The following is a 17,044-nucleotide window of genomic DNA, read 5'->3' as shown; positions in this document are numbered from 1 at the left end:
GTATTTGTGAAAAGGAGTTGAGATTTATAAGTTTATACTTTTTCCTAGTCCTTTTTGATCAGGTGTTTATTTTATTTATGTGCAGTGCAATATAGTATCTTAGTGCGGCACGGTGGCACAGTGGTTAGCACTGCTGCCTCACGGCACCAGGGACCCATGGCCAGTTCCCGGCTTGGGTGACTGTCTGTGCAGAGTCTGCATGTTCTCCCCGTGTCTGCGTGGGTTTCATCCAGGTGCTCCGGTTTCCTCCCATAGTCCAAAGGACGTGCTGGTAAGGCACATTGGCCATGCTAAATTCTCCCTCAGTCTCCCCAAACAGGCGCTGGGTTGTGGCAACTAAAGGACTTTCACAGTAACTTCATTGCAGTGTTAATGTAAGCCTGTTTGTCACACTAGTAAATAAATATACTATTATAGTGTCATGTTCAAAATAAAAAAATCAGTTCAGTGTAACATAGGTAAGGGGCCCATTAAATACTCCCACAAGAGACCTCACACCTTTACCATTTCTTATCTTGACCCAAACCGATCCTTCATCCTGATCTTTCAGGCTAAGGTGGTAGCTCTGTACTGAACTAATGTCATCGTTAATTAATGGGAGAGATCCTATCACCTTTTCCTAGCTTCCTGCCATTCCATTATGTCAAATACCCTTCAATATTTAGATCCCAGCCTAGGTCACCTTTCAACTAAGTCTCTGTAATGTCTATCAGGACACACACATTTATCTCTATCCGCGCTGACAATTCATCCTTTTTGTTATAAATGCTGTGTGCATTTTCAGAGATTCAATAATCTAATAGGGATTTAATGTGAAACCTCTTTACCAGCGAGTGGTGAGACTGTAGAACTCACTATTACAGCGAGTGGTTGAGGTGAACAGCATGAATACATTGAAGGGGAAGCTGGATACATACCTGAGGGAGAAAGGAATAGAAGGATATGCTGATGGGGGGAGATGACGAGGGGGAGGCTCATGTGGAGCATAAATACTGACACAGACCAATTGAGCCAACTGGCCTGGCCCTGTGCTGTAGACTCAATGGAACAGAGACAAATGTATTTATTTTAGATCTACCTGTAGCGTTAGGAAAAACACTATTTACTATCCAGAATAAAATAAATATCTTTCATCAGCTTTTGTGGATCATTTCAGTGGAAATGTGCTCTCCCAGGCTCAAAGAACATCAGCCCACTGGAAGCAAAGTCATGAGACCGGCCAGTCCAGCAGAAAGAAACCGTCCGACCCTCCCACTTCACCTACTGTCAGAATGAACGTGGTTCAGTTCTGGGTGTGATTAATAGCAGCAATAACAGCAGAATCCAATGCTTGTAATCGTTTGTGAATTCGCTGGTGTCTCAGCAGGTGGGATGATCGTGTGAATCCCTTTCCACATTCATTGCAGGCAAACAGCCTCTCCCCAGTGTGAAGTCGCTGGTGCGTCAGCAGGTTAGATAATCGATTGAATCCCTTCTGACACACAAAGCAGTTAAATGGCCTCTCCCCAGTGTGAACTCGCTGGTGTGAAATAAAGTTGGACGAATCACTGAATCCCTTGCCACACACTGAGCAGGTGAACGGCCTCTCCCCGGTGTGGACTCGCTGGTGTGTCTGCAGACTGGATGCCTGACTAAATCCCTTTCCACACAGAAAGCAGGTGAATGGCCTCTCCCCAGTGTGAGTTCGCTGGTGTGAAAATAGGTTGGATGAATCACTGAATCCTTTACCACACTCAAAGCAGGTGAAGGAAGCCTCCCCAGTGTGAAGTTGCTGGTGTCTCAGCAGGTTGGCGGAGTTACTGAATCCCTTCTCACACACACAGCAGGGAAATGGCCTCTCTCCGGTGTGAACTCGCTGGTGTGAATACAGGTTGGATGACTGAGCAAATCCTTTACCACACATGGAGCAGATAAATGGCCTCTCCCCAGTGTGAACTCTCTGGTGTGTCTGCAGTGTGGATGAATCGCTGAATCCCTTCTCACACACGGGGCAAGTGAATGGCCTCTCTCCATTGTGAACTCGCTGGTGTATCAGCAAGTGCGATGACTGAGTGAATACCTTCCCACAATCAGAGCAGGTGAATGGCTTCTCCCCGGTGTGAACTCGCTGGTGTGTCAGCAAGATCGATAACCGAGTGAATCCTTTCCCACAATTGGAGCAGGTGAATGGCCTCTCCCCGGTGTGACTGCGTCGATGAATTTCCAGCACTGATGGGGAACGGAATGACTTTTCACAGTCCTCACATTTCCATGCTTTTTCCATGATCTGAGTGTCTTTCTGTCTCTCCTGCAGTTTTCACAATATGTGCACTGGAACACTGTCACTCGGGACTGGGACACTGTCACTCGGGTTGCACGGGCCTCGATGCTTTTCTGTTCACACCAATGGTTCACCCAACTCAAGCAGATAAACGTTTCTTCTTCCAGATTCAAACCGATGACATTCAGCTCCCATGAATTGAGTGAATGTTAGATCTTGACATTTCTATCAGCAAATCATCTCCTTCTAATATCCTGTAAAAAGAATTTACAAAAGTCATCACTGTCAGAACAAGATAGAAATTCAGATCAGACAATTCTAGTTCCTGTGGAACATTGCAAAGGATGTCAATGTCTTTAAGAGAGAGAGAAACCTGGGCCAACCTTTCCAGAGTCTGCAGCCTCCCTGGATTCACTTTCTTTCCCTTCAGTTGCTGCAAGTCCCCAATTTCCCCCAGAATGAGAAAAGAAATGGAAAGGGGGAAACATTGATTTCCTCCCAGATGTTGCCCAGAGGAGGGAGTTTGAGTCTGAATCTGAATCAATCGAGCTTCCGCATTGTGACGTCACAATGGAGCCCTGCCTGAATCAGCCAACAGGAATCAGTCTCTTCCACAATGACGTCATGGGGTGCCAGTGCGCAGGCCCGGGCGCGCGGACACGGAAGTCCCGCCCCCACCCATTGTTCCCCTCCCCCTGCACCTCCTCCAGCCAAGGTTTCCAGGCAACCGGCTGGCGGCTCCGGCCAGAGCGAGAAGCCTCTTGGTGATCACCCCCTCCCCCCGGCCTGGGACTGCGCATGTCCAGTGGAGAGGCGACACTGCGCATGAGCGGGGCAGCCCGCCTTCTGACCTTCGTGCTGAGGTGTTGGCCAATGGGAAAAGACCGGAAGGACTCTGGTCCTTCAGCCAATCGGGCTTTGTGATACTCAGATTGAGGTGCACAACAGACTGAAACTTCCTCCTGTCGCCACCATCTGTGAGTAAAACACTTTCTTTCATCCCCCTTTCCATTTCTTTTCTCATTCTGGGGGAAATTGGGGACTTGCAGCAACTGAAGGGAGAGGAAGTGAATCCAGGGAGGCTGCAGATTCTGGAAAGGTTGCCCCAGGTCTCTCTCTCTTCAAGACATTGACATCCTTTCGCTCTCTCAGTCTGACACATTTATTTGTCTGGGTAAAAGGATGGTCTCTTTCCTAATGTTCACAATTAAAGAGATGGTTTCTCCAGGATAGGCTGACATTTAAATTAAGATAGGACAGAGATACGTCTAGTCTTGTAATATGGTACAGATTAGATATATTATTTGTAACAAAATACATTAATTATTTCTAATCTTGTATTATCCTACTGTAGCTACAATATGCATTTCCAGTCAGCGTCATTACGACACAAGGTGTCCATTCAGTAATTTGAGCCTATGCTAACACTCTGTAGGACAATCCAGTCACTCCCATTCCTTCTCTACATCCCCAGTCCCCCTACAGGTTATTTCCTTCAAGTGCCCCCCCCCCAATTTCATTCTGAAATTATTCACCTTCTCTGCTTCCATCAAGCTGGTAGGCAGAGAGTTTCAGGTCAGCAACACTAGCTGTCGAAATAAAATACTTCCTCACAGCCCTATGTATCTCTAATCATGTAATAGAGAACTGTATAATTATACATCATTGTGTTATTGGGTATGTATTAAATACAGCAGAATGTGAATAGAGAGTGTGTGGTCCAGATATTTACGGCCTTCGATAAATGAGAGAGGAATGAATGTTCCTTCGCAATTAAAATTCTGTTCTGAATTTCTATTCTGTACTGTCACTGATTACGTTTGTAAACTCTTTTACAATATATTAGGGGAGGAGATATCGCAGACAGAACTCTCAAAGCAGATAGCACATCAGGATCTGACAGAGTCACTCCATTCATCGGGAGCTGAATATCATCAATCTTGAATCTAAAAGGAGAAATGTTTGTCCTTTTTGTCTGCTGTGAAAGATTTTAACATCAGTGTGACTGGAACAGTACAGAGAATGATACCTGAGTGAGAGTGTACAATGCAGTGACTGTGAAAGGATCTTTAATCAGTTACATTGGCTGAAGCAACATCACACCATTCACAGCAGGGAGAGACTGCACACTGGTTGTATGTGTGAACGAGGCTTCAACTGATTGTCAAACCTGGAGAGACACAAGGACATTGACACCATGGAGAAACCATGGAAATGTGGGGATTGTGGGAAACGTTTTTGTTGCCCGAGTCACCTGGAAATTCATCGACGTTGTCACACAGGGGAAAGGCCGTTCACCTGCCCTGTTTGTGGGAAGGGATTCAGTAATTCATCCATTTTACAGACACACCAGCGAATTCACACTGGAGAGAGACCATTTGTCTGTCCTAATTGTGGGAAGGGATTCACCCAGTTATCCCACCTGCAGTCACACCAGCGAATTCACACTGGGGAGCGACCATTCACTTGGTCTGTGTGTGGGAAGGAATTCAGTAATTCATCCATCCTGCGGACGCACAAACGAGTTCACACTGGGGAGAAGCCATTCTCCTGTTCTGAATGTGAGAAGCAATTCAGTCATTCGTCTGACCTCAGGAAACACGAGCGAGTTCATGCTGGGCTGAGGCCGTTCATCTGCTCCCAATGCAGGAAGCGATTCAGTGATTCATCTGACCTGAGGAGACACCAGCGAGTTCACACTGGGGAGAGGCCGTTCACCTGCTCTGATTGTGGGAAGGGATTCACTCAATTATCGAACATGCGGACACACCAGCGAGTTCACAAGTGATTACAGGTGTTGGATTCTGCTGTTAATCACACTCAGGACAGAACCATGTTCATTCTGACAGTTTGGGAAGTGGGAGGGTCGGAGGGTTTCTTTCTGCTGGACTGGCCGGTCTCACAACTTTGCTTCCAGTGGGCTAAATTTCTTTGAGCCTGAGAGAGTACATTTCCACCGAAAGGATTCACAAATGCTGTTGAAAAACATTTATTTTATCCTCGGTGGTAAATAATGTTTTTCCCATCACTACAGGTAGATCGAAAGTAAATACAGAAAGAACTGGAAAAACACAGCAGGTCTGGCAGCATCCGTGGAGAGAGAAACAGAGTTAACGTTTCATGTCCAATGTAACTCTACCTCAGAACTAAAGAGAGGGAGAAATGTGATGGGTTTGATTCTGGTGAGAAATGGAGGAGGGTCAGGTGGAACAAAATGGAAAGTTAGGGATTGGTTAGAGGTCGGATGAGAATAAATGACAAAAACATCCTGGAACAAAAGGCAAAGGGAGAGGTAATGGTTGTGGTAAAGGAACTGTTTGGGAGAATGAACTCAGAAGAATCATTCAACACTTAAGCCTGATTGAATCGACAAACAGTTAATTGAGTATTTATTCTGGGGATGAAGGGGATGACAAATGAGGAGAGATTAAGCAGTTTGGACTATACTCGCTGGAGTTTAGAAGGATGAGCGGGATCTAATCGAAGGACATAAAATGTTAAAAGCGATTGATAAAGTAAATGTAGAGCAAATGTTTCCTCTTATGGGACAATCTAGAACAAGAGGTCACAGGTATAGGTTGCGAGGCTATAGATTTAAAACTGAGATGAGGAGCTTCTCAGAGGATGGTGAATTTGTGGAACTCGCTGCCACATAGCGAGGTGGTGTCTGAATCATTGAATTGTTTCAAGAGGAAGATAGACATATTTCTGATAAAAAGAAAGGGAAAGATGGATATGGGGAACAGGTGGGGAAGTGGATTTGAGACCAGGGAGAGATCAGCCATGACCTGATTGAAAGGCGGAGCAGGCTCGAAGGGCTGAACTTGCCTCCTTCTGCTCCTAATTTTGGTCCCCTTACTTGCGAAAGGATTGGCCTTGGAGGGAGTGCAGAGAAGGTTCACCAGGTTGATACCGGAGTTGAGGGGTGTAAATTATGAGGAGAGATTGAGCAGATTAGGTTTGTACTCGTTGGAGTTTAGAAGGTTGAGGGGTGATCGTACAGAGGCATATAAAATAATGAAGGGGCTGGATAGGGTAGAAGTGGAGAGATTCTTTCCACTTAGAAAGGAATCATAGAATCATAGAATCATAGAAACCCTACAGTGCAGAAGGAGGCCATTCGGCCCATCGAGTCTGCACCGACCACAATCCCACCCAGGCCCTACCCCCACATATTTTACCCACTAATCCCTCTAACCTACACATCTCAGGGGCAATTTTTAACCTGGCCAATCAACCTAACCCGCACATCTTTGGGCTGTGGGAGGAAACCGGAGCACCCGGAGGAAACCCACGCAGACACGAGGAGAATGTGCAAACTCCACACAGACAGTGACCCAAGCCGGGAATCGAACCCGGGACCCTGGAGCTGTGAAGCAGCAGTGCTAACCACTGTGCTACCGTGCCGCCCTGGAAGCTGGAACTAGAGGGCACAGCCTCAAAATAAAGGGGGGTCAGTTTAGGACAGAGTTGAGGAGGAACTTCTTCTCTCAGAGGTGGTGAATCTCTGGAATTCTCTGCCCACTGAAGTGGTGGAGGCTATCTCGTTGAATATGTTTAAATCACGGAGAGATGGATTCCTGATCGGTAAGGGAATTAGGGGTTATAGGGACCAGGCGGGTAAGTGGAACTGATCCACTTCAGATCAGCCATGATCGTATTGAATGGCGGGGCAGGCTCGAGGGGCTAGATGCCTACTCCTGCTCCTATTTCTTATGTTCTTATGTTCTTATAAGCTGCAGGAAAGGATGTCCCGAGGCATGGTACATTGGGGAGACAATGCAGATGTTACGACAACGGATGAATGAACACCGCTCGACAATCACCAGGCAGGAGTGTTCTCTTCCTGTCGGGAAACACTTCAGCAGTCATGGGCACTCAGCCTCTGATCTTCGGGTAAGCGTTCTCCAAGGCAGCCTTCACAATACACGATAACGCAGAGTCGCTGAGCAGAAACTGATAGCCAAGTTCCGCACACAAGGACGGCCTAAACCGGGATCTTGGGTTCATGTCACACTATCTGTAACCCCCACGACTTGCCTGGACTTGCAAAATCTCAGTAACTGTCCTGGCTGGAGACAATACACATCTCTTTAACCTGTGCTTAACCCTCTCTCCACTCACATTGTCTATACCTGTAAAGACTTGATTACCTGTAAAGACTCGCATTCCAACCATCATCTTGTAAATTGAGTCTGTCTCGATGTATGCCTTGTTTGTGAACAGAACTCTTCACTCACCTGAAGAAGAAGGAACACTCCGAAATCTTGTGCTACCAAATAAACCTGTTGGACTTTAACCTGGTGTTGTCAGACTTCTTACTGGGTTCAATCGCACAGTCACTGGTTCCTCTCTCTGTCCCTGATGCTGATTATTCACTCTTTTACAGAATGATACAGCACAAATAGAAACCATTTGGCTCATTATGTCTGTACTGGCTCTCTGGAAGATCTATCCAATTAATTCCACAGCCAGAACAATGTATATCTGCTGTAGTATTCTGAGGCCTGAATGGAAAAAGTTTTCCAGTCGGATAGTTCTCAGACACAATCAGCCCTGTGGAAAGATTGATTGCCTAATTCATTGAGAAGATATAAAGTGCCCATTGAGCAGATAAAGTGCCTGGCAGAGTTTAATTGTATATTTCTGCAGACCCCAAATACTGCAGTGACATTATCCTAAAGGGCCAATGGTTGAATTATGGAATTACAAAGAAAAAGCATTCACGTCCTGAATCTTCATAATTATTACTTGGCTGGGATGTTTCAGTATGAAAGAATCCTACGTCTCAGTCAGGCAAAAGCGGTCATGTCCAATGGACCTGTTAAAGACAAATAACTATTACATTGCACTGGGGTTTATGCGATCAGGTGTTGGTTTTATGAACAAGGTTTGTATCAGAGTGGAGCTGTGTGTTTGATTCTCCACAACAATTGTAGTATCCTTACTAAATATCCACCACAATCGCAACAGTTAGCCCAGAACTCTGAGGTTATTGCGGTCACAGCCCTTCAAACTGTTACCGATATAATCACCAAATATTCTGAAAGCTACGTTGGTTGTAATTCCCTCAGAAAACCTACCCCTCTGGGGGAGGAAACACAGCTTCTCCACAGCAGAAAGGAAACCACTGCTCACCACTCCAAACTCTGAATGATTGGGAATGTTACTGGATGTCCAGGATAAATTGCTATTTGCCAGGTGAAGGTGGATCAGCAGCAGGAGTTAGTGAAGGGAGTGATGGTAATAACCAGGCAGACTGACTCACCAGGAAAGCTGCTCTCGAGGAGATTCCATGGGATCCACCCAAAACACAATCATTGGGACCGGTACGACAGACTCCAGTTATATGTCATTTAAAAACTTGTCAGGACACTGACCTAAGATGACTGTGGGTAAAAAGGGTTGGCACCATAGAGAAAACTTTCCCTCATCATTCACAGCAAGTAAGGACTCACTCATCTGACACAATGAAGTTTTCTTTCACAAATATGGTTTAACTTTGACTTCAGTCACAACTCGATGGCTTAGAAAGGGATTAGTATATTTGATGGATCAAAGCAAGGCGTATTTCTTGTTTTTTGACTCCTCAATATTATACAACATGATCATACTATCAGTGGCTGAGGATGTATCAGAATGTCCATCAGCACCTGAAGCTGTGCCTCATGTGTTCAAACTAATCAGATTCTGCAAAATGCATTGTCCCAATTAACATGTTCCACATTATTGATGTTCCCTGGGAAACACTGCAGCTTGATTATACAGGCCCACTCTCCACACTAAGAGGAGACTGGTATATCCTGCTAATTACAGCTATGTTTACCTGGTGGATTGAAACCTTTCCTGTTTGTAAAAATGATGCAGACACAATAGCTAAAATCCTGGATGAGGCTTCCTGAAATGGATGGAGAATGACAATAGTTCTCATTTCACAGCAGAAATAGTGTAATCGCTCTCCAAAAGAAAAAATCCAGAAGAATAATTTTGAAAAAAAGTTGATTAATTTCATATTTATCCAGTTGAGTTCGGATGGTTATTACTGTCAGAAACAAAACCTGACTCTCAGAATGAACATTGTTCAGTCCAACTGGGTGGCATGGTGGCACTGTGGCTAGCACTGCTGCCTCACAGCATCAGGGACTGGGTGCGATTCCCGGTTTGGGTCACTGTCTTGTGGAGTCAGCACGTTCTCCCCGTGTCTGCGTAGGTTTCCTCCGGGTGCTCTGGTTTCCTCCCACATTCCAAAAGATGTGCTGGTTCGGTGCATTGCCCATGCTAAATTCTCCCAAATTCAGTGTACCTGAACAGGCAAATTTAGCAACCATACCTTCAATTCCTTCATCTGAGTCATTTATATAAATGGTAAAAAGGTTGAGGTCCCAGCATTGACCCGTGGCCCACCACTCATCACATCCAGTCAACTAGAAAAAGACCCATTTATGCCAATCCTGTTTCCTGTTAACTACCCAATCTCCTTTCCGTGCCAATATGTTACCATTCCCCCCGCCCCACTAGGAGCTTTTATTTTCCACAATATCCTTTGATGTGATAGCTTATAAATGCATTCTGGAAATCTCAGTACATTCACCTTTCTGCACCTTTGGTTCCCCTTTATCCACAGCACATGTGACTCATTCAAAGAACTGAGAAAATAGGTTGAATATGATTTCCCTTTCTCAAAACCACGTTGACTCTTCTTCATGGCCTGATTTTATCTCACTGCCATGCTGTAACGTATTTAATAATAGCTTCTAACATTTTTCCTCTGGCATGTTAAGTTAACTGTCCTGTAGTTTCCTGCTTTTTGTCTCTCTCCTTCTTTGAATAAAGGAGCTGCATTTGCTACTTTCTAATCTAATGGAACTTCCACCAAAACCGGGGAATTTTGGAAAATTAAAACAATGCATCAACTATCTCACCAGTCATTTCTACCCCTCTTCAGCTAAAGAACAGCCATGTGGCCTCGAAATGTCAACTCTGTTTCTCCCTCCACAGGTACTGCCAGACCTGCTGAGTCTTTCCAGCATTTGCTGTTTTTATTTCAGATTTTCAGTATCTGCAATACTTTGCTTTTATCTGACGAGCTGCTTCTTTTCAGAGCCGAGAATGAAGTCCATCAGGGTCCGGGATTTGTCAGCCGACAGCTCCAACTATTTGCTCAGTACCACTTCATAAGTGACAGCAGTTTTCCTGAGTTCCTCTCTCCCTTCCACACCCTGATGAGATATTACTTCTATCCTCGATACTATCGGGTAGAGTACTAAACTATAGTGAAGACTGATACAAAGTACCTGTTGAATTCATCTGCCATCTCCTCACTTTCCATTATTAATTCCCCAGAGTCACTTTCTCTTGGACCAACATTCACTTGGATAACTCTTTTTATTTAAATATCCAGAGAAATGTTTACAGAACAAAGAGAATTACAGCACAGGAACAGGCCCTTCTGCCCTCCATGGTCCTGCACCGACCATGCTGCCTGACTGAACTAAAACCTCCTACCCTTCCAGGGACCATATCCCTCTATTCCCATCCTATTCATGTAAAGTCAAGACGCCCCTTAAAACTCACTACCGTATCCACTTCCACTACCTCCCCCGGCAACGAGTTCCAGGCACCCACTACTCTCTGTGTAAAAAATCTGCCTCGTACATCTCCTTTAAATCTTGCCCCGCACACCTTAAACCTGTGCCCCCTAGTAATTGACTCTTCCACCTTAGGAAAAAGCTTCTGACTATCCACTCTGTCCATGACTCTCATAATCTTGTAGACTTCTATCAGGTCGCCCCTCAACCTCCGTCATTCCAGTGAGAACAAACCAAGTTTCTCCAACCTCTCCTCATAGCTAATGCCCTCCATACCAGGCAACATCCTGGTAAATCTTTTCTGTACCCCCTCCAAAGCCTCCACATCCTTCTGGTAGTGTGGCGACCAGAATTGAACACTATATTCCAAGTGCGGCCTAACTAAGGTTCTATAAAGCTGCAACATGACTTGCCAATTTTTAAACTCAATACCCCGGCCGATGAAGGCAAGCATGCCGTATGCCTTCTTGACTACCTTCTCCACCTGCATTGCCACTTTCAATGACCTGTGTACCTGTACACCCAGATCCCTTTGCCCATCAATACTCTTAAGGGTTCTGCCATTTACTGTATATTTCCTATCTGTATTAGACCTTCCAAAATGCATTACCTCACATTTGTCCGGATTAAACTTCATCTGCCATTTCTCCGCCCAAGTCTCCAACTGATCTATATCCTGCTGTATCCTCTGATGGTCCTCATCGCTATCTGCAAATCCACCAACCTTTGTGTCGTCCGCAAACTTACTAATCAATCCAGTTACATTTTCCTCCAAATCATTTATATATATTACAAACAGCAAAGGTCCCAGCACTGATCCCTGAGGAACACCACTTGTCACAGCCCTCTATTCAGAAACACTTCCACTGCTACCCTCTGTCTTCTTTGACCGAGCCAGTTTTGTATTCACCTCGCTAGCTCACCTCTGATCCCATGCGACTTCACTTTCTGCACCAGTCTGCCGTGAGGGACCTTGTCAAAGGCCTTACTGAAGTCCATGTAGACACCATCCACTGCCCTACCCTCATCAATCATCTTCATCACTTCCTCGAAAAACTCGATCAAGTTCGAAAAATATTCACATCGTGAATATTTTTAATAACTCTAATACAAGTCAGTTCCTTTTGAAGGGCTCTCCCCTGTTTCCTCTATCCTCACCTCCAACAACAAGTGTGAGGAGCTCATGGAAGTACTTTGTCACTGAAGATTGAGATAATCCAATCAGCTGTCTCTGTTGCTTTGCTCCATTCCATTAGCCCAATGGGCCAAACTGTCTCTAAACATCCCTCTTGTCTGAGCCCCGAACGCCCACTTTTCTCCATCCAGTCTCCACACACACCAGTGGGTTCATACTGAAGAGAGAGGATTTAAATGCTGAGACTGTGACAGGAGCTTTAAAAACCCACATTCACTGATGGTTCACCAGTGTATTCAGTCCGTTCCACTCCACTCATCTGCTCTCAGTGCAGGGAGAGGTTCAAGCGATTGTCCATCCTGCAGCAACAGCAGAGAGTTCACACCAGGGAGAGGTCATTCACCTGCTCCATGTGTGGGAAGCAATTCACTGATTCATTCGTTTTGTTAACACACCAGTGAGTTCACACTGATGGAATGTGTTTCAAATGTCTGGATTGTGGGAAATGTTTTAAAATTTCTATGAATCTGATGTGCTATCAGCAGGTTCACACTGACAGCAGACCATCCAGAGTCTCTCACTATGGGACTGGGTTCAGCTGGACATGTGAACTCAGTGTCCACCAGTGCACTCACTCTGGGAGAGGCTGTTCACTTGCTCCATGTTTAGCAAGAGATTTACTCAGTCATCCCACTTCACTGCACATCAACTTGTTCACACTGATAAGGAACTTTTTCAAACTTCTGACTGTGAGCAGAGATTTAAATGCAAAATGTATCTGCTGATACACAAACACATTCACAGGCTGTTCACCTGCTCCATGTGAGAAGAGATTCATTCGGTTACCTCACATTCTGACACACCAGCAAGTTCATAAGTTACTACAGGGGCTGGATTCTGCTGTTATTGCTGCTGCTGTGAATCACATTCAGGACTGGACTATGTTCATTCTGATATTTGGAGTTTGTTTCTGATTATGTTAATAATCCCTGTAACTGGACTGGAGTTTAATATTCTAAATAAATGTGAAATAAAACAGTGATATTTGAATACATAGTTGCAGATGTTCGTCTTTCCCAGCTGAATGTTTAACATTGCCGGCTGGAGCTCAGAAGGGGCAATCTGGGGGAGGTTCACACAGCAGGAACAGAACTGCAGTCTGTTCCTGCCATAGGGTCACACTGAGAGGGACAAACAGCACTTTGGACTTTCTCATCTCTCTTCACTGACAGCAAAGTGGGTTAATCCTGAGGTGTGTAAGAAATGTGTCCCAACTGCTCTTTTCTATAGTCCAGAGCTCCTAAACATGGAACAGAAGACTCTTTTATAACTATGTTTCGAGTCAGGTGAACAATTGTGAAAGAAAATCAAAATATTACAGATGCTGGAAATCGGAAATAAAAACAAAGCAGGTTTGGTAGCATCTCTGCAGAAACAGAGCTAATGTTTTGGAACTGAAGAGTCATATTGGACTGGAAACATTGACTCTGTCTTTACAAATACCGTCACAGCTGCCGAGAGTTTGCAACAATTTTGAACAACGGTGAAGGCTGGAAACATGCTGTCAAATCAAAGTTTAGTGTGAAACTGGGACGTGTTCCTGACTGAAAGTGAAAGAGCAAGTTTAAATTCCCAGACTGACAAATGATTGTGCACACTATTTCAAGGAAGGTGTTAATTAATTTAAAATAAGCCTGTTTAAATATATTTTCATAGAAAATAGGAACAGGAGTAAGCCATTCTCGGCCAGGCCAGTCATTATGATCATGGACCACAAAAGATGTATTTGTATTTGACAATATCAAGTGGCAATGGCGGTGCCATTACCCAGCGTGCACCGAGAGGGTGACGATACCCTATCTTCAATACTGGAGATCATTGCGCAGACTCAGTGCCTCTCTGACTGGAGCATGCGCAGTGCGGTGTAGGCAGTGGTCGGATGGGGTGGTGTCGGAGCAGCAGGGAGAGTAGAAACTGATTGGAGACACCGGGTGAGTGAGGTTAAATGGAGCCTGAGAGTCAAAAGGGAGGACTCATAAGCACCCGGTATAGGAAGCGGAGCTTTCATAAACGTCGGATATTAGCTTCAAACCACAAATAAGACGCCCGAGGCCCTGCCTGACCGATTTTGCAGCCTCCATCTTTCGAGAACAATGGGCAGCGTGACCGCCATATTTATTGGGGGCAATGGACAGCAGGACGGTGGCCATCTTTATAGGGGGCAATGGGCAACAGGGCGCATGTGCAGCCGCCACCTCGATTGGAGGCAGTGGGCATTGATTCCAGAAGTTAGTTCCTGGCCTCCAGAATTGGTCTCTTTTTCATTAAGCCACAGAAACATTGAATTATTACACTACAGAAAATGACTAACCCATCATGCATTTGCTGGTTCTCTACAAGGGAATCAGCTCATCCCACTACCCTGTCTTTTCACTAACAAGACCAACAGAAAATATTTTCCATCCCCAAAACGGGCGGCACGGTAGCACAGTGGTTAGCACTGCTGCTTCACAGCTCCAGGGACCTGGGTTCGATTCCTGGCTTGGGTCACTGTCTGTGCGGAGTTTGCACATTCTCCTCGTGTCTGTGTGGGTTTCCTCTGGGTGTTCTGGTTTCCTTCCACAGTCCAAAGATGTGCCGGTTAGGTTGATTGGCTCTGCTAAAATAAAATTGCCCCTGAGTGTCCTGGGATGCGTAGATTAGAGGGATTAGCGGGTAAAATATGTAGGGATATGGGGGTAGGGCCTGGGTGGGATTGTGGTTGGTGCAGACTCGATGGGCCGAATGGCCTCTTTCTGCACTGTAGGGTTTCTCTGAAATTACCTGTGGAGAAGATTATGTTTTATCTTCTTGAACAGCTGCAGTCCATGTGGTGAAGGTGCTCCCCTTTAGGTCAAGAGTTACAGGCTATTCACCCAGTGATGATGAAGGGACAGTGATACATCTCCAAATCAATAATTACAATGTGTATTTATACAGCATCTTTCATGTACTGGAGCATTCTGAGGCGTTTCTCAGGTGTGTTATAAAGCAACATTTGACATAGAGTCATGTGAGCAGACATGAGGGTGGATGGGTAAAGGCTTGGTTAAAGAGGTAGTTTTAATGAGTATCTTAAAGGGGGGGGGGAAGGATGATACAGAGGGGGAGCAGTTTAGGGGGAAATTCCAAAGATTATGGCCTTGGTAACTGGGAGTGCGGACACGTATGATGGAGTGATTAAAACTGTGAATGCTGAGGAAGCCGGAATGAAAGGAATGCAGAGATATTGGAGGGTTGTGAGGCGAGAGGAGATTACAGAGATAGGGAGGGGTGAAACCATGGAGGTACTTGAGAACAAGGATGAGAAATTTAAAATGTTGATTCATAAACAGGAGCCTTTGTAGCACAGGGGTGGTGGGTGAACAAGATTTGGAATGAGTAAACACGTGGGCAGCAGAATTGTGATGACCTCAAGTTAATAGACAGGTTGAGTGAGGGAGACCGGCCAGGGATGTGTTAGAATGATTAAGTCTAATGGTAACAAGCACTCAGATCCTGCATGGATCAGCTGGTGGGGCTATTCGCAGACATCATCAACCTCTCTTTACAACAATCTGAGGTCCCTATCTGCTTCAAGAAGATGACCATCATCTCAGTACGAAAGAAAAGCCAAGCAGCGTGCCTTAATGGCTCTCGTCCGGTGGGTCTAACATCCATCATTATGAAGTGCTTCAAAAGGTTAGCCTCTCGGACTGCCTGGATCCAATACAGTTCGCCTACCGCCCAACAAGTCCACAGCAGATGCCAATTCCCTGGCCCTGCACTCAACCCTGGAACATCGAGATTACAAAGACAGCGATGTCAGACTCCTATTTATTGACTACAGTTCAGCCTTCAACATCATTATTCCCACGAAACTCATCTCCAAACTCCGTGGCCTGGGCTCGGCTCCTCCCTCTGCGACTAGATGCTGAACTTCCTAACCCACAGACCACAATCAGTAAGGATAGGCAACAACACCTCCTCCACGATCATCCTCAACACCGATGCCCCACAAGGCTGTGTTCTCAGCTCTTACTATACTCCTTATACACCTATGATTGTGTGGCCAAATTTCCCTCCAACTCGATTTTCAGGTTTGCTGGTGACACCACCGTAGTGGGTCGTATCTCCAACAACGACGAGACAGAGTACAAGAATGAGATAGAGAATCTGGTGAACTGGTGCGGTAACAATAATCTCCCCCTCATTGTAAACAGAAATGAAGGAGATTGCCATCGACATAAGGAAACATAGTGGAGAACGTGTCCTGTCTACATCAACGGGGATGAAGTAGAAATGGTCGAAAGCTTCATGTTTTCAGGTGCCCAGATCATTAACAACCTGTCCTGGTCCCCCCAAGTCAACACTATAGTTAAGAAAGCCCACCAACATCTCTACTTTCTCAGAAGATGAAGGAAAATCTCACGGGATCCAGGGTGAGGGAGCTAAATGGATACAAAATTGGCTTGATGACAGAAGCCAGAGGGTAGTTGTCGAGGGTTGTTTTTCAAACTGGAGACCTGTGACCAGCGGAGTGCCTCAGGGATCGGTGCTGGGTCCACTGTTATTTGTCATTTATATGAATGATTTGGATGAGAATATAGGAGGCATGGTTAGTAAGTTTGCAGATGACACCAAGATTGGTGGCATAGTGGATAGTGAAGAAGGTTATCTCTGATTGCAACGGGATCTTGATCAATTGGGTCAGTGAGCCGACGAATGGCAGATGGAGTTTAATTTAGATAAATGCGACGTATTGCATTTTGGTAGATTGAACCAGGGCAGGACTTACTCAGTTAATGGTAGGCCATTGGGGAGAGTTACAGAACAAAGAGATTTAGGGGTACAGGTTCATAGCTCATTGACAGTGGAGTCACAGGTGGACAGAGTGGTGAAGAAGGCATTCAGCATTCTTGGTTTCATTGGTCAGAACATTGAATACAGGAGTTGTTGAAGTTGTACAAGACATTGGTAAGGCCACACTTGGAATACTGTGTTCAGTTCTGGTCACCCTATTATAGAAAGGATATTATTAAA

At 45.3% G+C, this 17,044-nt stretch overlaps 2 protein-coding genes across 2 annotated transcripts in view; one reads left to right on the top strand and one right to left on the bottom strand.

The window, feature by feature from the left end:
• Positions 1–17,044, bottom strand: part of LOC144486996 (dehydrogenase/reductase SDR family member 1-like) — a 146,408-nt gene that overhangs the window by 46,507 nt on the left and 82,857 nt on the right. The gene's annotated exons all lie outside the window — the stretch shown is intronic.
• LOC144487005 (uncharacterized) lies at positions 3,176–7,556 on the top strand. Its single transcript, XM_078205051.1, has 2 exons — positions 3,176–3,237; positions 4,107–7,556. Exon 2 carries the CDS (start codon positions 4,458–4,460, stop codon positions 5,046–5,048), a length of 591 nt encoding a protein of 196 aa, XP_078061177.1. The 5' UTR covers positions 3,176–3,237; positions 4,107–4,457; the 3' UTR covers positions 5,049–7,556.

This window comes from Mustelus asterias, unplaced genomic scaffold (genome assembly GCF_964213995.1).
Source record: "Mustelus asterias unplaced genomic scaffold, sMusAst1.hap1.1 HAP1_SCAFFOLD_551, whole genome shotgun sequence".
NCBI classification, from domain to species: Eukaryota; Metazoa; Chordata; class Chondrichthyes; order Carcharhiniformes; family Triakidae; genus Mustelus; species Mustelus asterias.
The sequence above is the reverse complement of the archived record's forward strand: the minus strand, read 5'-3'. Positions and strand labels throughout refer to the sequence as shown.

Bases quoted from the DNA above. Each gene is read 5' to 3' on its own strand.
- LOC144487005 (XM_078205051.1), top strand. From the start codon at position 4,458: ATGGAGAAACCATGGAAATGTGGGGATTGTGGGAAACGTTTTTGTTGC.